This window comes from Nyctereutes procyonoides, unplaced genomic scaffold, assembly GCF_905146905.1.
Source record: "Nyctereutes procyonoides isolate TBG_1078 unplaced genomic scaffold, NYPRO_anot_genome, whole genome shotgun sequence".
Taxonomy (NCBI): Eukaryota; Metazoa; Chordata; class Mammalia; order Carnivora; family Canidae; genus Nyctereutes; species Nyctereutes procyonoides.
Window position 1 is genome coordinate 52,014,346 of NW_026575142.1, and position 20,690 is coordinate 52,035,035.

The following is a 20,690-nucleotide window of genomic DNA, read 5'->3' on the forward strand; positions in this document are numbered from 1 at the left end:
TTTGTTGTTTCCCCTCTGCTTTCTTTTTCTTTTTTAAAAGATTTTATTTATTTATTCATGAGAGACAGAGGGAGAGGCAGAGACAGGCAGAGGGAGAAGCAAGCTCCATGAAGGGAACCTGGTGTGTAGTTTTAGTTCTTATATTTGGGGCTAAAATTTTGGGTTACTTTTTGCTTATGGTATAAAGTAAGAGTCCAACTTCACTCTTTTGCATGTGCATATCCAGTTCTCTGCACCATTTGTTGAAAAGATTATGCTTTCCCAAACAAATGAATCTTGAAACCCATCAGAAATTAATTGTGCATGCATGCAAGAGTTTGCTTCTGGACTCTCTGTCCTAGTCTGTTGGTCTATGTGTTTGTCTTTATGCCACTATCATACTGTTTGGATTATGGTGGTTTTGTAATAAATTTTGAAATTACACAGTGTGAGATCTACAGTTTTGTTCTTATTCAAGGTTGTTTTGGCTATTCAGAGTCTCTTGAGATTCCATGTGAGTTTTAGGCTGATAGACTTCTCTTTTTATAAAAAAAAATGCCTTTGGAATTTTGATAGGGATTGTGTTAAATCTGTACATTACTCTGGATAGTATTAATGTCTCCACAATATTAAGTCTTCCAATCCATGAGCACAGGATGTCTTTGTATTTATTGATGTCTTTAATTGATTTCAGCAGCATTTTTACTTTTTAGTGTATATAAGTCTTTTGCTCTTTTTGGTTGGCTTTCCTCTGAAGTATTTTTTTTTTTCATTCTGGTGTAATGATATATAGTCATTTCCTTAAGTTTTTTTTTTCGATTGTTCATTTTAGTACACAAAAATGCCTATGATTTTTGTGTTAGTTTGTGAATTCTCAGAAGGCAGGAACCATGCCTTATTTGTATTTTGCAAAGTTAATATGAGATAATAATAGCCATCACTAATATGTGTTTTTATGTTTCATTAACAATAATCTCCTTTTTTTTTTTTTCCTTTTTCCCACTTCAGGGCTCTACTAGTTCGACAGCTTCTCCTCCAGTCTCCACCCCTGTCACAGGACACAAAAGAATGGTTATACCAAACCAACCCCCTCTAACAGCAACAAAAAAGTCTACCTTGAAACCCCAGCCTGCACCCCAGGCTGGACCCATCCCCGTGGCACCGATTGGAACACTAAAGCCCCAACCTCCACCAGTCCCTGCCTCCTATACAACGGCATCCACCCCTTCAAGGCCTACCTTTAATGTACAAGTGAAGTCAGCTCAGCCCAGCTCTCTTTACATGGCTGCTCCTTCATCAGGACAATTTTATGGCACAGGCCCAGGACCCCAGGGCTATAACACTCAGCCAGTTTCTATCTCTGGGCAGTGCCCACCTCCTTCCACACGGGGGGGCATGGATTATGCCTATATGCCACCGCCAGGACTTCAGCCTGAGCCTGGGTATGGGTATGCCCCCAACCAAGGTCGTTACTATGAAGCCTCTTGCCCAGCAGGGCCTGGCTATGGGGGCAAAAATGACTCTGATCCGCCTTATGGTCAACAAGGTCACCCAAATACCTGGAAGCGAGAACAAGGGTATCCTCCTTTTGGAACAGGAAACCAGAACCCGACTGGGATGTATCCAGTTGCTGGTCCCAAGAAGACCTATATCACAGATCCAGTTTCAGCACCCTGTGCATCACCACTGCAGCAAAAGGTAGGGAGCTCATTAATGTAGCAATGAGGCTGAAGGAGTGTGTATCTTGGCCTGCTTTCCCCAGAAAGCAGAGCCTAGGGCAAAAGTGTACACGCTACTTTTATGCCATTAGGATGTTCAGTCCCAGGGAAGTATGAGTGAAACAGGAAAGTGGGGAGATGCTATGTGGACTATGTTACCAGTAAGGCTACTGTTTAGTATCAAATATAACCAGTTGTTCAGTTTTGAGGATCATCTTCCAAAAGCCTATATATGAACAAATCAGGACAGTCTGTTCAGGAAGAGGAAGGGAAAATAATTTAGCTTCTAGCTTTTGTCTCCTGTTCGTCAAAACTTCCCTCTGTGGGTAAGAAACTTCCTCACACTTAAGATGTTACATTTACTTGGGATCTGAATAGATCTGAAGGACCTCATATCTTAATAAGGGTGAGAGGTTCCCAGAATTGCAAGTAAGAGGTATATAAGGCAACATTAGGTGAAGTGCTATCAGGTCAGGCTCATGTAAAGCCAGTTAGAACCCAAGCGAAGTTGGTGCTTTGGGTTCTGCCTACGGCAGGACAAACCTAGGGCTGCTGGGATAGAACAAGTATCCAAGAGTGCAGGAGGTAGGTAAGATGCAGGGGATTCAAGATAATGCAGACACCTTGTCTAGTTTCCTTTGGGAAGGAGCTGTAGTAGCTTGGCACTTGTTTATTACCTCTTGTTCATCCCTATTACTGATCCTTCAGGAATTATCTTCCTCTCCAGCCTTTAAGATATTAAGAAATTTTTTAAAATTGTTTATGACAGTAGTTGGATTTTATTGCAAGCATACATTTTAAGTCAACATGTTCAGTTACTTCCTGCGAATAGTTAAAATACTGCACATAGCTAATCAGCTACAACTTGGATTTTCCATGAGCGCTAGAACCAACATAATGTTTCTTCCCACCCTATCAAGAGGAACCAAGGTGATCTACTTGGAAGGAATGTGAGGGAGAAACCAAGCTAGTTTCCAGTTATTGGGTTGGAACTGAGCCCACCCTTTTAGAGCTATGAAAATTCAGAAACTGGAGAGCCCTTGATTAGCTGGAAGTTAAATGGTAATTATTGAGATGGATTATGGAAGTGTGTGTGTGTGTGTGTGTGTGTGTGTGTGTGCAATTCTTTTACCCATTTGAGATTGTCAATTCCCAGGCATACTTATTCACATTTTCAAAATTATACCAAAAATTTGTCAGGTCCTTGCTCTCTAGATAAGGTATATACTAAATCACGATTTTCACATGAAAGTGTCTGCTCTATTAAGTATGTTCCAAAGGAATTTTAGGTTCTTGAGAGGAAAAGAATCCTTCCTGGTAGGGCCTGTGAGTAGCTAGAGGCACCCACCTGTTCACCTTATGAAGGCTCATTACATGAAAGCTGACTAGCCAAAGTTATTCTCCAAGTCCGAATGCTACGTGTTTTTGGAACATTACTCTTGGAAGGCCTTTCTTTTCAAAATCTCTCCATGCAAAGTTTTATTCGGGGTTTTTTGTTTTGCCTTGTTTTTAAATAAAGTTTATTGAAAATAGCCAAGCTGGATAGGCTTGGCCTTTGTTATCATTACAGCACGTGTGCAGTAGTCCCTCTTGGACCAGAAAACAACCAGGTCAGAAAAAAATGGGGTTATTCAACTTTACCTCACTTGGATATAAGTGAAACAAATTCTCCTATGGAAGATGAAAAGCCTAGGTTGGGAAAATTGCCATCACCATTTAAGCTCATCTAGGCATGCAGTGTTGCCTTGTCTAGAGCAGCTTGACTGATGTTCCCAAGGGAGAGAGATGAGCCTTGAGTTGTTTCAGGATCCCATCACCCCACCTGGGAAAACAGACGCAAGACAAAGTAAAAGTATGTCTAGGTAGAGAGAATCATCTGGTGACAGGTACGGAGCCAGTCCTATCTACCCATCATGTCACAGAGCACTGAAGATAGTCATTCTTCAACATTTTGAACCAATCCAGCACTGTAGGGGGGAAGAAAAAATCAGCACCCACTGCAAGACCTGGATCTAGGCTGTCAGGTCCAGCCACATGACTAGCATTTGGTTGGCCATCAGCAGCCTAGTCAGGGTGCTGGAATCAGCTTTGATCAGTCAGGCACCAGAAAGCACAAAACATCATTTTCCTTCTTACTGGAGTAAGATGATCTACTTCAAGATGATCTACTACATTATTACACATTCTGGCTATCGGTAGATTTCCTGTCATTTGAAAATTTATTTTCGAGAGTGTCATGCATTTTGACATCATCTTGTGCATTTTAAAAATGAAACTTAAATCGTCTATTTTTGCTGGGATTATAAAGGAGAGTGGTTAGGGGTTGGTGTTTAGCCATCTGTCTGTTTTGGGAAAGGGGAAAGAGGCCGACAAAACTACAGATATTTCCTGTGTGTGTTGTGGGGGCACAGCGGGTGGGTGTGGGGGCTCTTCCATAGCTGGTCTTTGAGCAGAACACTGCTGTATTCAACTGCACCTGTGTACAGAGGAGCTCATTGTCCCAGAATTGACTCTGAGTGGCTTAGTGATGTGACTACTGGCTTGAGAAATGAGCTCCTAATTCTAGTCCCAATTCCTCCCTTGACATTCCTCTTTCAGCTTGGGGAAAGACTCTAGACCTCTTTATGTCACGCTCCCAGCCTTCATAAAGTAGAACGTCATCTTCCCTAATTAATTAATGATTGCAGAGGGCTTGGAAATTTCCAAGCGCTGAATAATTGCCAAGTGAGGACTGTTCGACTTTCTTACTGCCTCCCATTTATTTCCACTTTTTTTTTTGTTTGTTTTTTGGGTTTTTTTTTTTTTTTTAGTCATTAGTGGAAAACGTACCTTCATACCTTAAGATAGTTCTCTTTTGTTACATCGAGAAGTTTGAAGGAATTTTGACATTGGATCCATTAAGGAAAAAGTTGTTGTTTTTTTTAAAGTGAAAGACATAAATCTTCCCTATATCTGAGATAAGCTGCTTTAATTTCCTTCCAATAGGAAAGAAGAGGAGAAAGTAGAAGGGGAAAGAAAAGGAGAGGAAAGACAGGAAAAAATGCAGAAAGGAAGGAGACAGCCTGAGAACCTGCAAAGTGCGGGGGATCATGATTATATTTATGTTCCCATAATGTGCTGAGCAGTGAATTTGCATGCTGCAGTCGACCATAATGTGTTTCCTGGACCATCTGAGCTGAGTTCCTTGAAAAATATTGTTATAAGCAAGTCTTTATAAGAGAGAAATATTCCTTTTCCCACTGGAAATCCTCTTAAAGACACAGTGGAATCTTTTCTTTTGGCTCCTTTATAAAAGCTCCTAGCTGCTGTGCAGTTCACAGAACTCTTGTCCTTGCATTATCTCCACACACCAGTGAGGCGGGATGTGTGTTTTCTCTAATATTCAGATAAGGCGAATCAGTGTGAAAGCGCTGGAGCCAAGACCTAGAGGCTAGTTATCACTCTTGGGTACATAATGACCCAAGGGCAGGGCAGCCTTATACTCCTTTCTTTGCCATCAGCCTAATCTGTGCCAGTCTCAGTTCATTAAAGACAAATGGCCCCACAGTGTGTGAAAGGCACTGATGGTGTGCATCCCAGGAAAACTGAGGGGACCCACCTAGTCTGGGGGTTGGTTAAATTCTAAAATCATCTACTGTTAACATCTTCTTGGAAAACCCTGCATGCTGCTGAGAGTGTGGAGATCAAAAAAACATTTTTCAATAAATTCCAACACGAAGTTTTTCAGATCCAGAGTTAGAACAAATCACTGCTTTTCATTTAGCTTTTGAATCTAGGGGATACTTAATAGTACAGAGAAGAGACTGAAGGCAGTGGACTTTTGGGGTCAGTCTTAATTTGTTAAGATTCAGAAAATATTTGAGAACATTGATATAGTAGTATTTCAAACATTCAAATAGTATCATCAGCAACTCAAGATCCAAAGTAGTTACCTAATTTCTCACACTCACCATTGTGCTAACATTTTACAATCCTTCTGGAATACGTGTGAGTATATGTATGCTATTATGTACACGGTCTTCCTGTTTTCCCCACTTGCCAAATGTCCATGGAATTTGTTGATTCATATTCTTTAATCAACCCTTTGAGGATTAATTTAAGTACAATGAAGTGTGTCTATTTTAAAAGCATGTAACAGTGAGCCTTTGACATAGGTATGCACCTGTGTAACCACCACCACAATCTTGAGACCATTTCAGCCACCCCACAGAGCTTCATCATGGCCTGTGACATTCACTCCCCTTTACCCTCAGCCCCAGGTAACCATTCTGCTTTCCAGTATAGGTTATTTTCCTCTGTTCAGAATTCCATATAAATGGAATCATATAGTATGCACTCCTGTGTCCGAGCTTCTTTTACTCCCTATATATATATATATATATATATATATATATATATATATTTGCGATCCATTTATGTCATTATGCATATCAGTAGTCATTCATTTTGATTGCTAAGCAGCGTTCCATTGTATGGGTGCTACATTTTGTTTATCCACTAACTTCTTTGGACACATTTTTAATTTCATTTTGAATTATGAATAAGGCTACTTTGAATATCCATGTACTGGTTTTTGTATGGACATAGTATTTATTCCTCTTATAAAATACCTAGCAGAGGGATTTCTGAGTCATATGGTTAACTATTTAACTTCATAAGAAACTGCAATTTTTTTTTCCTAAATGCACCATTTTACATTCTCATCAGCAAAGTAGGAGAGGTCCAGTTGGTCCTCAGTCCTGGCAACACTTGTCAGTCTTCTTAATTTTAGCTATTTACATTTTATAATAATTTATCTAATTGTGGTTTTTATTTACATTTCCCTTTTGACTAATGATGTGGGATGTTTATTATTTATGCACTTATTGGCCATCATTTATGTTCTTTTATGAAGTGTCATCAAATTCTTGGCCCATTTTTTGATTGCATTGCTTCTTTTTATTGGGAGTTATAAGTGTACCTTGTATATTCTGGATATGAATCCTTAGGTATATGCATTAGCAATATTTCTTCCAAGTCTGTGACTTGGCTTTTCATTTCCTTGATGTCTTTTTCTGAAGAGCAGGAATTTTTAATTTTGATCCAGTTCAGTTTATCACTTTTATCCTTTTATAGTTTATATTTCTTTTCCTTATATTTTTGCCTCTTCATGGTAACAAAGGCTGTATTCTTTTTTTGAAAAAATGTACATATAGGTAAGTTTAGGGATATAATTCACTCCTTGTTAATTTTTTTTGTATAATGTTAGATAAGGTTAAAATTCATTTTCCCCCAATGGCATATGCAGTGTTTTCCAGCACAATTTGTTGAAAAGACTTCCCTTCCATTGAATACCCTAGACACATTTGACAAAAATCAATTGGCCACATATATGGGGGTCTATGTGGACTCTTTCTTCCATTACACTAATTTACATATCTTTAAGTCAATTCCACACTACCTTTATCATTGATTTTTATTTTTTTTTTATTTTTTTTTAATAAATTTATTTTTTATTGGTGTTCAATTTGCCAACATACAGAATAACACCCAGTGCTCATCCCATCAAGTGTCCCCCTCAGTGCCCGTCACCCATTCACCCCCACCCCCGCCCTCCTCCCCTTCCACCCCCCTAGTTCCTTTCCCAGAGTTAGGAGTCTTTATGTTCTGTCTCCCTTTCTGATATTTCCCACATATAAGTGAAATCATATGTTATTTGGCCTTTCACTGACTGATTTCATTTAGCATACCTTCTGGGTCCATCCATGTTGTAAATGGCAAGATTTCATCCTTTTTATGGCCAATATTCCAGTGGGTATATACACCACATCTACTTTATCTATTCTGTTACAGGATTTTTTTCTCTGTCAGTGCCCACACTTTCTGGTCACACGGCTTTGAAGAATAAAGAGGTAGACCAGACAGAGCAGTGGGCAGCAAAGCAAGGGGTATGGAATGATAGCAAAGAAACAGTACAAAGCTCCCAAAGAGGGAGGGGGATGCGAGAGGGTTGCTCCCAGAGTTTCTAAGTCTAGGGGATGCAATGAAACGCCGGGGCACCTGCACCCCGATGTTTCTAGCAGCCATGTCCACAATAGCCAAACTGTGGAAGGAGCCTCGGTGCCCATCGAAAGATGAATGGATAAAGAAGATGTGGTTTATGTATACAATGGAATATTCCTCAGCCATTAGAAACAACAAATACCCACCATTTGCTTCAACGTGGATGGAACTGGAGGGTATTATGCTGAGTGAAGTAAAAATGAAGAAAGCATTAACTGATCAGGTGCATTGTTTTCCCTGGCCCTGGTCACCCCTCTGCAAGCTCTGGAGGAATCTATGACCCTGCCCTGGTCCAAATAATTCTCACTAGGCTACTCTTTCCCTATCATTGATTTTTATAGTACATTTTGAAATCAGGGATCCCTGGGTGGTGCAGCGGTTTGGCGCCTGCCTTTGGCCCAGGGCGCGATCCTGGAGACCCGGGATCGAATCCCACATCGGGCTCCCGGTGCATGGAGCCTGCTTCTCCCTCTGCCTGTGTCTCTGCCTCTCTCTCTCTCTCTCTCTGTGACTATCATAAATAAATAAAAATTAAAAAAAAAACTCTGAAATCAGGCTGTGCAAATTTTCCATCTTTGTTCGTTTGAAAGTGTTATCATTATTCTAAGTCCTTTCCATTTCCTTATAAATTTTAGCATCAGCTTCTCAGTTTCCCCAAATAGCCTGCTGTGATTTTGTTTTAGTCTTTGTTGAATCTATGGATCAATTTGAAAAGAGTTTATATTGTAATGATGTTGTCTTCCAACACATGGACGTGGTATGTCTCTCATTTGACTTCTATTTTTATTAATTTCTCTCAACAGCATATTATAGTTTTACACACATTTTAAGTTATTCCTAAGCATCTCACATTTTGAATGCCATTGTGAATGATATTTTTTAAAAATTTCAATTTGTAGTTGCTGCCTGTTCATATGTAGTTTGTGTGTGTGTGTGTGTGTGTGTGTGTTGACCTTGTATCATATGACTTTGTTAAATCTAACAGTTTTACGAGCCGAGCCTGTTTAAGAAGACTCCTTTGGCTTTTTTACCTAACCATTTCATCAGTAAATAAATTGTTGATTTAATTGTTTATTTCTGTTATGGATAACAGTCTATCAACTTCCTGTATTTGGAAGATGTGCTTTTTGGTTGAAGAAAAAACAGTTTCTCATAAACCTGAAGAACATAAATTCGAAAAAATAATAAACCTTCACCCTCCGCTTCTCTTTACTAGCATACCCAAACTGTCAGAAGTCAACTTCAGAATTATTATATCATAATTCCTAAAATTTACAGATAAGAACACAGAAGCTAGAAGTGTTACAAGGATTTGAAGAGTTAGTTATATAACTAGCATGTGGTACATTTCAGTGATGTGATGAGCACTGGGTGTTATACTCTATATTGGCAAATTGAACTTAAATAAATTTTTAAAAAAAATAATTAATTAAAAAAAAACTAATGCCTTTTTATACCACAATTCCTCTGCGTTGGCTCAAGACAAGTATGATCAGAAGTATAAAGGATCTTTAAAAGATGTGATAATTATTTCCAAAAGGAATTTACACCTACCTTTTGACCTCTCTATCAGTTTTAAAAGTTCTTTTAATCACAGAAAATGGCTTCCATTTCAGTGTTCTTTGTTCTGTCTCATGCACAGTTGTTCCTCCTGTGGAAAGACATGTTCTTAGGGTCTATATGATTTTGACTTAGTGCATAATTTCTTCTTCTCCTGAATTTAAAATTTATCATCAAAATGGATGTCTTCATACACTGAGAAATGTCTGTGAACATTATTCATTTTACTAATTCTATTTCTTCAGGGATTTAGATGTTTAGAAATACCCCTGATCCTTAATCTTTTTAGAAAATTAAATAAATCACTTTAAACAAGTGATTCTAACAATATGTAATTTTTTGCATTTGTATAACTAAGAGAACTCCCTTCAGTTTACCAGTGTTTTATCTTTGTTCTATTTCAGTTCTATAAGAACTACTCAACTAAATGATAATGTCCCTCTAGAAATCTCAATTTTTTTTTTCTTGGCCAGCTGCAAACACTCATACTGTCCTGTCTCAGAGGAGAGATTATAGTTGTTCTTTTCCCCAGCAAACAAAGAAGTTTGCCCATTGTTGATGTAAAATGATTAGTGGTGAGTATAACAACTTTTAAAGATTTTATGCACAGGGTATTAGGAAATAGTCCTATAGTGAAAGTCAAATAGTTGACTTTTCTAAAAGTGCCAATGTCTCAGTAATAAAGATTTACTAGTTAGTTTAGCTCTTTGATTTTCTGGAATTTGGAAAACTCAACTTTTAGATATAGTCTTGGCAAATAATATGGTGTTTGCTCTATTTTATCCTTGGAGTTCAGTGAATATTCTGCAGAAAATAAATTTGGTTTACTTCAGGTTACTTATTTAAAATATCATTTTGAAATATGTAATAATAACATGTAACATTTTTATAACCAGTTATAAAATTCGGCATTTTCATATATGTGGAAAACTCTTTATCATGTCCAGAGGCAACTTGCCTGGTATCCTACTAATAACAAATACCAGAGAAAAGGTGAGGAGGTGGGTTTTCTGACTGCTGTTAGCCCAGAATTTTTCTATTCCATAGCACTTGCTTCCATTTTCATAGTAGATATTCAAATATCAAACATCCCTTGGACCCAGAAGTTGAGAGAATACAACTTTACAGTTGTATTTCTGAGACATAACATGTATTTAACATTATTTGAACCCCAAGATTCAGTCAATATTATATGAAGATTTAAGCAGTTGAAACTGTGCCCTAATCTAAGTTCAAGATAACCTTCTGTAAAGCTGCTGGACTGCTTTCCAATGGGGTTATACCATTTTACATTCCCACCAGCAGTGCATGAGCATTCTAATTTTTCCACATCTCCCATTGGATTTTCATCATATTGGATTTTCATCACATTATATGTCAGTCTCTTCAAGTAGACATTTCTGTTCTTCAAGGGTGTGACCTGTGTCTACTTTAGTTTTGTTTCTTATATACCTAACATGGTACAGCACCTGTAACAGGAACTCATGAACGCATGAATCCATCAATCCATCAGTAAGTGAAAGGACATGAGTTACCTAATTGACATGAATTTGCATACAATTCCCATTAGTGAGAATTGTTAATGTGGTTTTTTTAAATGGGTGTGTTCTTATTGGTGTTCTGTTTTGTTTTGTTTTCTTTTAATTCTGTGTTCCCAATCTCATCTAGTCTTTAGATCCTAGCTTGTGTTGCCAGTAGATTAATCTTCATTTAGATGCACTCTGTTTTTGTCACTGAGGTTAATGTCCCAGCCTGCATCATTATAGTTTTTTCTCTTGCTGTGGTCTACTTGAACTGCTCTTGTTAGTGGATCCAAAATGTTATCCCTTACCACCTTTTCAGCCCGAACTGTGGTTGAAGCCCTGCCCCGCCTTGCCCGAGTCATTGCATGGCCACCTACTGCTTTATCTTTTCCACTCTGGTCCCACTTTGCCCTATTCTCCACATAGAGTGATCCTTGAAGGCTATATTGTTTCACTTTCCTGCTCAAAACTCTCCAGCAGCTTCCCATCTCAACTGCGTTCCCCTTAAGAAAAGCAGGCACAGTGTTTACGAGACCCTACTTTGTTTCTCCCCATTAACTCCCTGACTTTTTTTTTTTAAAGATTTTATTTATTTATTCATAGAGACAGAGAGAGAGAGGCAGAGACACAGGCAGAGGGAGAAACAGGCATCATACAGAGAGCCTGACGTGGGACTCGATCCAGGGTCTCCAGGATCACGCCCTGGGCTGCAGGTGGTGCTAAACCGCTGCGCCACGGGGGCTGCCCCTCCCTGACTTTATATATCTTTCCCTCTGTCATCCTGTTCTAGCCACGCTCCATGCAAGCACACACATGTTTCAGGGCCCTTGTTCTGCTGACCTTCCTGGAATGCTTTTCTCCAGATATCCACATGTTTCATTCTCTTACCTCCTATAGGACTTTATTGAAATGCTACTTTGCTGGAGATGTCTTCCCTGACTATACTACAAAAAATACTTCCCCTGCCCTAAAATGCCCTTATCTACCTTTGCTTCCCCTCTGCAATATTTATCGCCGTCCAACATCAATTTGTGGATCATTTGTTCTTCATTTCTGTCCCCCCAAGAATGTATCATAATAGCAAAGATGTTTGTCCTTGATGTTAGCTGCTATTTAGTGACCATTGGCTGACAAGCAGTAAGTCCTTGGAAAAGATGCATTAATAAGTGAATGAGTAAGTGCTGGGCACAGAATCATTCTCTCTGATAACATTTTATTCAGATTATTGTTATGTGGGAAAGGGCACAGAGCTCTGAGGTCCTCCAGTGTATGACTCCCACTTTATGTAGATTTCCCCACATTGTACATTCCCCATTATACCCAAGCTTCCCGTCCCTCCTTTCCACACCAGGCACTGTCTGTGTTTTGCTTTGTTTTGTTTTGTTTTGTTTTAAGATTTTATTTATTTATTCATGAGAGACACAGAGAGAGAGAGAGAGGCAGAGACACAGTCAGAGCAAGAAGCAGGCTCCATGCAGGCAGGGAGCCTGACTTGGGACTCCATCCCAGGTCTCCAGAATCACACCCAGGGCTGAAGGTGGCACTAAACTGCTGAGCCACTCGGGCTGCCCCGCACTATTTTGATATGGTCTACAAGGTAGAGAGACTTTGGAACTTGAAATCAAATCTGAATTTGAGTTTCAAACCAAGAAGGAAAGTTGTGTGTGATGACAGATGTAGAGGTACTTTTTGACTGTAAAATATCATACCTGTATAAGAGGTTATTATAATATTTGGAAAGGCTTAGGCTACAGGATGGGGACTAAAAGTCTTAAGTGACAGATGGGACTATTAAATATTTTCACAGTTTGTGGGTTAATAGCTGCTAATATTGATTGAGCATTGATGTCAGGTACCATGCTAAGCACTGTCCATGAATTAAAACACACAATCTTCTCAGTAACACTAACACTTTTGAAAAGTGTTATATTTTGCTGATTAAAACTGAGTCTTGAAGAGATTAAGTAGTTCTCTCAATCCAGAAACTTTCTTTTATAAACTTTCATGAATATAAACAGTTAAGTGTTAAAGCAGGAGAATTTACTGCCACTGAAAACAGTGGCTTTATTTGATCATTTGTTCTCTTATTAAAAACTCTTCATTGCCCATTTTTTGGTGCTGGGGTTAGAGGCAGAAACAGAATAAGGTTGCTTTCCTCTTAAGGCTTATATTCTAATAAGTCTTTCTCAAATTATAAGGAATAAGACATAATTTAGGCATGATACTGGCTCAGTATAAAATAAAAAGAAGGATTTTAATATTGGGGAAGAGAGTGATTTAGGTAGCCAACTCAGGAAAGACTTGAAGAGGTGACCTTTGAGCTGAAACCTGAATAGTGTGGAGGAGCCTAAGGGTCTTCTAAGATCTGGATGAAGAACATTCCAAGCAGAGGACAGCAAGGATGAGTCCTCTGACTTGAAATTTACAAGAACAGAAAGAAAGCCAGGGTGGCTGGAGCATAGTCGGTGGAAGAGAATGGAGTTCAATGAGGTAGAAGAGGTAAGCAGGGTCTAAATCTTATGGACCACAGTAAGGAGTCTGTCTTTATTTGAAGTGAAATAAAAATCCACCGGAGCATTTTTAGCAAGGGAGTGTTAGGGTTTGGTTTTGTTTTAAGATAATCCCAGCCACTGTGTAAGACCAGAGTAGATATAGAAGGATTTGTTAGGCTCTGGTGCTTCTGTAGTTTCCCTTAAAACTATTGAAAAGACAGGCTTATGAACTTTCTCATTTGCAAATAGAAGGGCTTTTATATTAAGAAACATGAAAGTATAGGTGACTTTCTTGGTATGGAGTTTATATCTACAAATTCTGTAGTTGAATACTGAAGCCGACTCCCAGCCTCCAGCTCTAGGGACAGTGGAGGTGTATGGTTATTGAATGAGAAGTGAATACAAAATACATGACACTCCCTTTCTCAAGTGTCAGGGAAAGTTTTATGCAAGCAATGGAATGTAATGCAAGCAGTAATGGAAGCAATAATGACTTGAGATGTATAAGTTTTGGTGATGCCCTAAATAGTCACATGTTTTTAAAAATTTCAAATTTTAATTACTTAACCCAAAAAGGGCATAGTCTGACATGACTACATTTTTTAATGGCACTTGAGCAGTTAAAAACTGAATTCTCTTAAGTCAGAGATGGTGTAAACATGGGTGAGGGATGGAAGTTTTACCTACTTCTGTTTCAGAGGCAGGTTCAGTAGGTTCACAGGACCATCTTCTAAGCAGCAAGGGAGCCATCTGGTCTTCTTATTCCATCTCTCCTCCCCTTCCCTACTCCACCACCATGGAACTTTAACCAATCAAAAGAAGCACATGTCTTATCAGCTCACTCTACCCTTTTCAAGTTATCCCTTTGCCTTAAAATAACCTCTGCAATACTTTACGTTCTCCATAATGGGTCTTTGTGTAAATGGCCCAAAGTATATGTCAACAGAAGTCTGCTTTCCCAGCACCAATATTGGGACATGTTAAGGGTTTTCTGAGCAGCTCATGTGCTTATTACAAAGTAATTCTATTTAGACAGACACATAAGTAGTTTATCCACATTGTTTATTCCACTAGTACCACCAAGCATATATGAGTTGTGTAGTAATTTTTTGGGGAAAAAATGTTGATGAGATATATGGGTCTTAGTTATAATTACTAATGCTAATATATAGTTGCCTAAAACTATTTTCTTAAAATTCCATTTTCAATAAATAACACGTATCATCCAGATGCCATTTTTCTAGATGCCAAAGGACATGCAGAAACCAATTGAAACTTAGCTCATTCTCAAAGAGCTTAAAATCTGATAGGGAAGATCACATATGTATTACTGATGACTGGCCTCTGACCATTCTTAACTTCTTATTCTTTAGTGTGAAGTATTATTTTTAAAAATAGAACTAAAAAAATAGAGCTAATATCCCTACTTTTTTAGAGAATAGAACATTACCCTCCATGATCAGATAGATACATATGGACCCAGAGCTCTCATGAAGCAAATACTGTAAAAATGCTAAAGGAAAGGCCCTGAGAAAGTTCTAGTAGAGGTAGAAAGAGTAGATCAATTTTACAAAGCTTCATATAGGGTATGACCTCTATTCTTCTTGAATCAGTGGTGATGAGGAGTGGAGAAAGTAGACAAGATTAGTATGTATAATTGTCAGGAACCTCTAAAAGCTGGAGAATCAAAAGAATTTCCTTAACTTAGATTAATTTCAATATTAATTGACTGCCTTTCTGATTCTCCACATTTATAGCCATCTGCCTCTAAAAATAAGATCAATTTCAAAGCTGACTCACCACTTATATCTTTGCATGTGATAGCATAAAGACAAGCATGCATAATGAAGACCCTAACATAACTTTTGTTACTGACCAAAGTTAGTAGGTAAATAACACACCTAACTCAATGTAATATATTCTATAATGGTGAATTTTAGTGACTTGGAGCTCATGTCCCCTAGGGAAGTAATTTTAAATCCCTTGGGAACCCTTATGTTTAAAATGCTATATTAGTAGGATGTCCACACATTTTGAACTTTTAAAACCTGCTTTTAAGTGTGAATGTTAGGAATCACCCAAGTTAAACCATTATTTTTTTATACAATGCCTTCATGTGCATTGGTTCACTTAAACTTCTCAAAACATATATGAAGAAAATACTATTAATATCCTGGTTGTTTTGTTTTGTTTTTACTGAGTGGGGAAGTAAGATAGAGAGGGATTAGGTTACTTGCCCAAGACCATGTGGCCCAAGCTCTTAGGCATTATACCACACTGACTCTTTGTAAAAAAATATGTACAGATATTCACACTAATGTGTAACTATCCAGCTTTAAATCTTAAATCTAGTTCTCTTCCAATCTTGAACATGTCCCATTTACCAAGCTGCTGAGGATTCCTCTTCTAAAATGAAAGTATTGTGAGATTATCTTCCAGGAAAGCTTCCTAATTATTTTTTTTTTTTCTAACAGAGAACTTAAGCTCATCTCTTCATTTTTTGTCTGCTAGTCTGTCCTGCCAGGCATTTTTGAAGCAAGTGGCAGAGTGAGGTATGATGGGTGACTATGGAATGGAGTTAAGTGAATGCTTTTAACCTCAGAGAGGAAGGTAGTACTACTGAGTTCTGAGAGACGCAAGACAAGCTGAAGACCTCCTTAGAGTCAATGCACTGTCACAGCACAGTGAGAAGACTTGTAGCAAAACAAGCAAGGGCCAATTTCTCAACAGTGATGAAATGTGATCCAAACGTGTCCACTCTTTGCCAAAAGCCAGGAGTAACATTGTTTTATATATTTCCATGAATAATTTACAACATCATTGATTGGCTGATCAGGAAATAAGGGGAAAGAAACTCTTAAAATAAGCTGTAAAATCCAGCCCGTTTGTATCTGAAGTTGAGTCAGTCAAACAAAACAAAAGTTCCATATGCTAACAACATTTGCCATTAATTCAAAATATGCCTGTTCTGAGAAAAGATTGATTAAATAAATAAATAAATAAATAAATAAATAAATAAATAAATAAATAAATAAATAAAAATTGCCATTCTTGAAACCCTTGGGTAGAACACTGAGTTGTGTTCCTACAGGAGAAATGCCAAATGAGCAAGCCTAGGCCAGGTTTGTTTGGAAAGCCTTATTTGGAGAACCATAGAAGTGTGAACTTGATCATGTGAGAAGCCTGGGACTGTTCAGCCTTCTGTGGTGGTTCTATGAGTTCTAGTACCAGGCTATTAATAGGGAGTGTGCTGCTGCTTTGTTTTTTTTTTTTTTTTTAAGTTCATGGATCATATTTAGAAAAACCCATTTCTTTAGCAAAAGGTTTTGAGGTGAAAGAGTCATTGGTTTGCATTGTATAGCCTTCTGTTCAATGCTTATATCCTTACTTAATGTTCACTTCTCCTATTAAGAAACAGAACCCTACTTTTCCATTTTGAATAAACTAATGGCAAAGTCAAAAAGAAGTTCTAGAAATTAAATGAAATTTAATGAATAGACTTCTGGAACATAATTACCCCGACATGTTTGCTCAGTGACTGGGGAGTTCATAGATTTTTAGATGGTTGGAGATCAAATAAACGTGTTGCCTTTGCTTTTCTAAGAAGCCACTGTGCACATTCACAAGAAACCAAGATCCAGAGAATATCCAAGGCTTCAACAGCAGAGGCAGGACTTTAAATCTGGGTGATCAAGGATAATTCTGTATCTACATTGATTGGTACTTTATGATTACCTTTGATAAAACAACAGGGAACATCTTAATCCAACATATTCCATATCTGTTGTTTCATTTGCTCCTCAAAAAAGAACTTGAGATGGACAGAGAATGAATAATAACCCTCTTTTACAGATGATAACAAAATTGCAGAAAAGAAAGTCACTTCCCCAATTTTGCACACTATATAAATCATAGAATCCTCATTCCTTGTCTATAAAAGCCATAGCATGAAACATGTGGAACTAAAAGAAATTACAGTTCCCAACTTTCCTGTTTGCAGAATGCCCCTTTCTGTTGCTTAACATTTAGATAAAAAAATAGGAAATTTGTTAAACAAGACCCTGAATAAAAGGTTTGGGCTGATATCTAGTGAGATCTAGGCATTCTTTAGTATTCTGAGAAGAGTGTGCTCATAGTGACTCTATACATGATAAGGTTACACAACCCTCAGAAGCCAAATAAACATTTTGATTAAATGATTCAATTCTATTAAGCATGTGATAGGTACTACAATATAATTGAGTCTTCAACATGGAAAGTGTTTATAAAGAAGTACGTATAAAATGCAAAGATGTTTGACAAAATGGCATTGACTGTAGTTACTTCAGTTAATACACCCAGGAGTGAATAATGAGATTAGTTTGTGTGCATTTGTGTGTGTGTATTTCACAAATTTTGTAGGATATAATGCTTTGGAGCCTATAACTTTAGGGGGATCTCTTTAAAAAATATAAAATTATGGCCAAAAAAAACGTTGTGCTAGTTTGTCAGGACTGTCCTAATGAAGTGCCACAGGCTGGGTGGCTGAAGCAACAGGAATTTATTTTCTCACATTGCTTAAGGGTAGAGTTTTGAGATCAGGGTATTGGCAGGTTAGGCTTCTGAGGCCTCTCTACTCGGCTGGTAGATGATCTCATGTTTTCACATGATGTTTCCTCTATGTTGTTCTGTGTCCTGATCTCCTGTTCTCATACAGACATCAATCCTACTAGATCACACCCAGCCTACTAATCCCTTTTTAATTTAACCGCCTCTTCAAAGGCCCTATCCCCCAATACAGTCACATTCTGAGGTACTCAGAATGTTAGCACCTCAATATATGACTTTGTGGAGGACAGAATTCTCCCCATAACAATTATGTAAGAAATGAATGCTTCTTATAAAAGAGAAAAGCAATTGTGAGTATTTTAAATTGATAAAAAGCCATAAAATATGATAAAAAGCCACAAAATTCAGAAAAAAATATTTTAATTAATAATTCATTAAAAGCCCAATGACTTGTCTTATATTTTGTGGCTGCATGCTCTCTGGTTGTTTCCCCATGCAACCTAATTTTGTAATGTTTTCTTTAGGGAGAATAGAAAGATAATTTCAGTTATCCTTCTAACATTGTTGGTAGAAAGTTATTATTACTATTATGTCTTTATTCTTAAAAGTTTGGAAAGCTTCCTTTCATCTGTACAACTTTTCATCAGTAATGTTGTAAAACTTAAGGTGATTGTCATATTTGGGGAAACTGCTGTCCGGTGTCTCTCATTTGTCAGCTGTTGGAAAAACGCCTGTGCTGTTGCTGAAAGCTCGTACACCGACAAATGCTATGTTGTGAAATTCATATCCAGGAGGGCAAATCAAGGCAGTGGTGCATTTATAATTGCTTCTGGTCCATTGCTGAGCACATTCCTGGTAAGAGAAAGCAACCCCTTTTGCATCATTGAGTACTGAGTAGCCCTCCCTGCATGTATACTTTTACACATCTGATGATTGGTAGAGTGTTCGGCCAACAGCTTCTAGCTCCACACATTTTCACACTCTGCTTCTCTCCTCTACCGGCATAATCCACCCACACACTGGATGCTGTAGGAAACATTGATATCACAGGATTTCTGGCTCCATATCTCTGAGTCCCAGAACTAGGAGAGCCAGTGGGCCAGGGGCATTTAAAGTTTTCCAGGAAGTCATCACTCCACAGTAGTAACCGGCAATGGCCTAGGTGAATACCATAGTGACTGCAGACTATGTAGATGTATCACACCATACTAAATGTATCCTCCACAGAACTTCCCCTAACCAAACCACAAATTTCCAAGATCATTTCAACACTGCCCACATGAGTGTGTGACAGAGAACAAAGTGGAAAGACATGGTGGTGAAGGCATTGCTTAGCACCACCTCCCCTTCCAAGGCCATTTGAAGGGGCCAAAGCAAGTGAGAGGCCCTAAAGCTTCCTTCTGTGCCATTCAACACATATTTAAAAGTATTTCTTCTTCATTGGGTACTTGCTTGGACAGAGTTCTTTCTTCTTTCCTTCCTACTCTTCCTCAAGCATTTCTTTAGTGCATACTATATCCCAGACATGATGTTGGGAAAGAGAAGACACATGTGATGAAGTCTACAGCACAGGTATAAAATGATGGGTAACCAAAGCTGTTAAAGATAGAACCTACTGGATAGCCAGGTGACTTAGTGGTACATTCAGCTGACCTCTCGGGGAAGTTAAAGAATGAGGAAGTGGCATTTGATCTGGCCTCAAGGATGTCTAGGATTGGAATTGGGGATTCTGAGAAGAGAGAAGAGTATTCCAGAGGGCTGGCACTGTGTGTGGCTGTGTCTCTACAAGACATTTTCTGTATCTTAACATTTCATGTTAAGGTTATAAGGTCAAGACAAATAAACTGAAGGGAATCCCTGATTTGGTGGCCACAGTGCCTTTGAGAAGTATCCTCCAGGGTTTGGTGGCTCTTTCAAGGCTCAAGGTTCAGAACATCTGATCACATCTCTGCTCTGGAAACCTGTAGGTAATTTCTGTGGCAACATCTGAAGTAATTAAGCTACAAGTTTTTACCTACCTCCCCAGAAATATACTTCATACACCCTCTTTACTAAGACCATGTTTTAAAACCAGCGCCCAAGCCCCAGTGGCACAGCAGTTTGGTGCCACCTGCAGCCTGGGGTGTGATCCTGGAGACCCGGGATCGAGTCCCATGTCGGGCTCCCTGTATGGAGCCTGCTTCTCCCTCTGCCTGTGTCTCTGCCTCTCAGTCTCTCTCTCTCTCTCTCTGAATAAAATAAATGAATCTTAAAATAAATAATTAAATAAATAAATTAATTAATTAAAACCAGCACCCATTTTAAATGGAATTTATTCTTCAATGATATTTGATAGCAATGTTCATGCTCCACTTTTCACACAACGTTGACTTGTTCCTATTCTCTCTCGCTAGTCCTCACCTCTGCCAAACTTAAGTATTTGCTTTGTTGTCTTTTTTTCCCCATTCCTCATTTGATCTTTTTGTTTGTTTGTTTTAATGCCAGATTGACTTCTCTTTCCCATAAAAGACATCTTAGGTATGACCTTCTTTCTGAACTATACTTGGCCCAGGAGAGAGGAATCTAGCAAAGTATCTCATTCCTATGTAATCTGAAGCAGGCCGTTGGCCTCGCATCACCCACTGTGACCTGGTGACAGAACCAGTAGGAGGGTATTTGAATGTTCAATCTTTCCATGATTTTGCCAAATCATGTAGTTCTGTTAGTTGTTTCAATCTTTGTGACACGGGTACTTTGTCACTGATATACTAGGTTATGAGCTGCTTGGGGGTAAGGAACTATGTAATAATAAAATACACTATCTTGATGACTGGTGGTACACCGGCACC

The 20,690-nt window shown here is 38.4% G+C and overlaps 1 protein-coding gene across 15 annotated transcripts in view; it reads left to right on the forward strand.

The window, feature by feature from the left end:
• LPP (LIM domain containing preferred translocation partner in lipoma) overlaps positions 1–20,690 on the forward strand; it is a 674,822-nt gene that overhangs the window by 415,905 nt on the left and 238,227 nt on the right. For all 15 annotated transcript variants that reach the window (XM_055308459.1, XM_055308473.1, XM_055308464.1 and 12 more), the window contains one exon: positions 988–1,677. In XM_055308459.1, the coding sequence (XP_055164434.1) occupies positions 988–1,677 (690 nt within the window). The remainder of the gene's footprint in view (positions 1–987; positions 1,678–20,690) is intronic.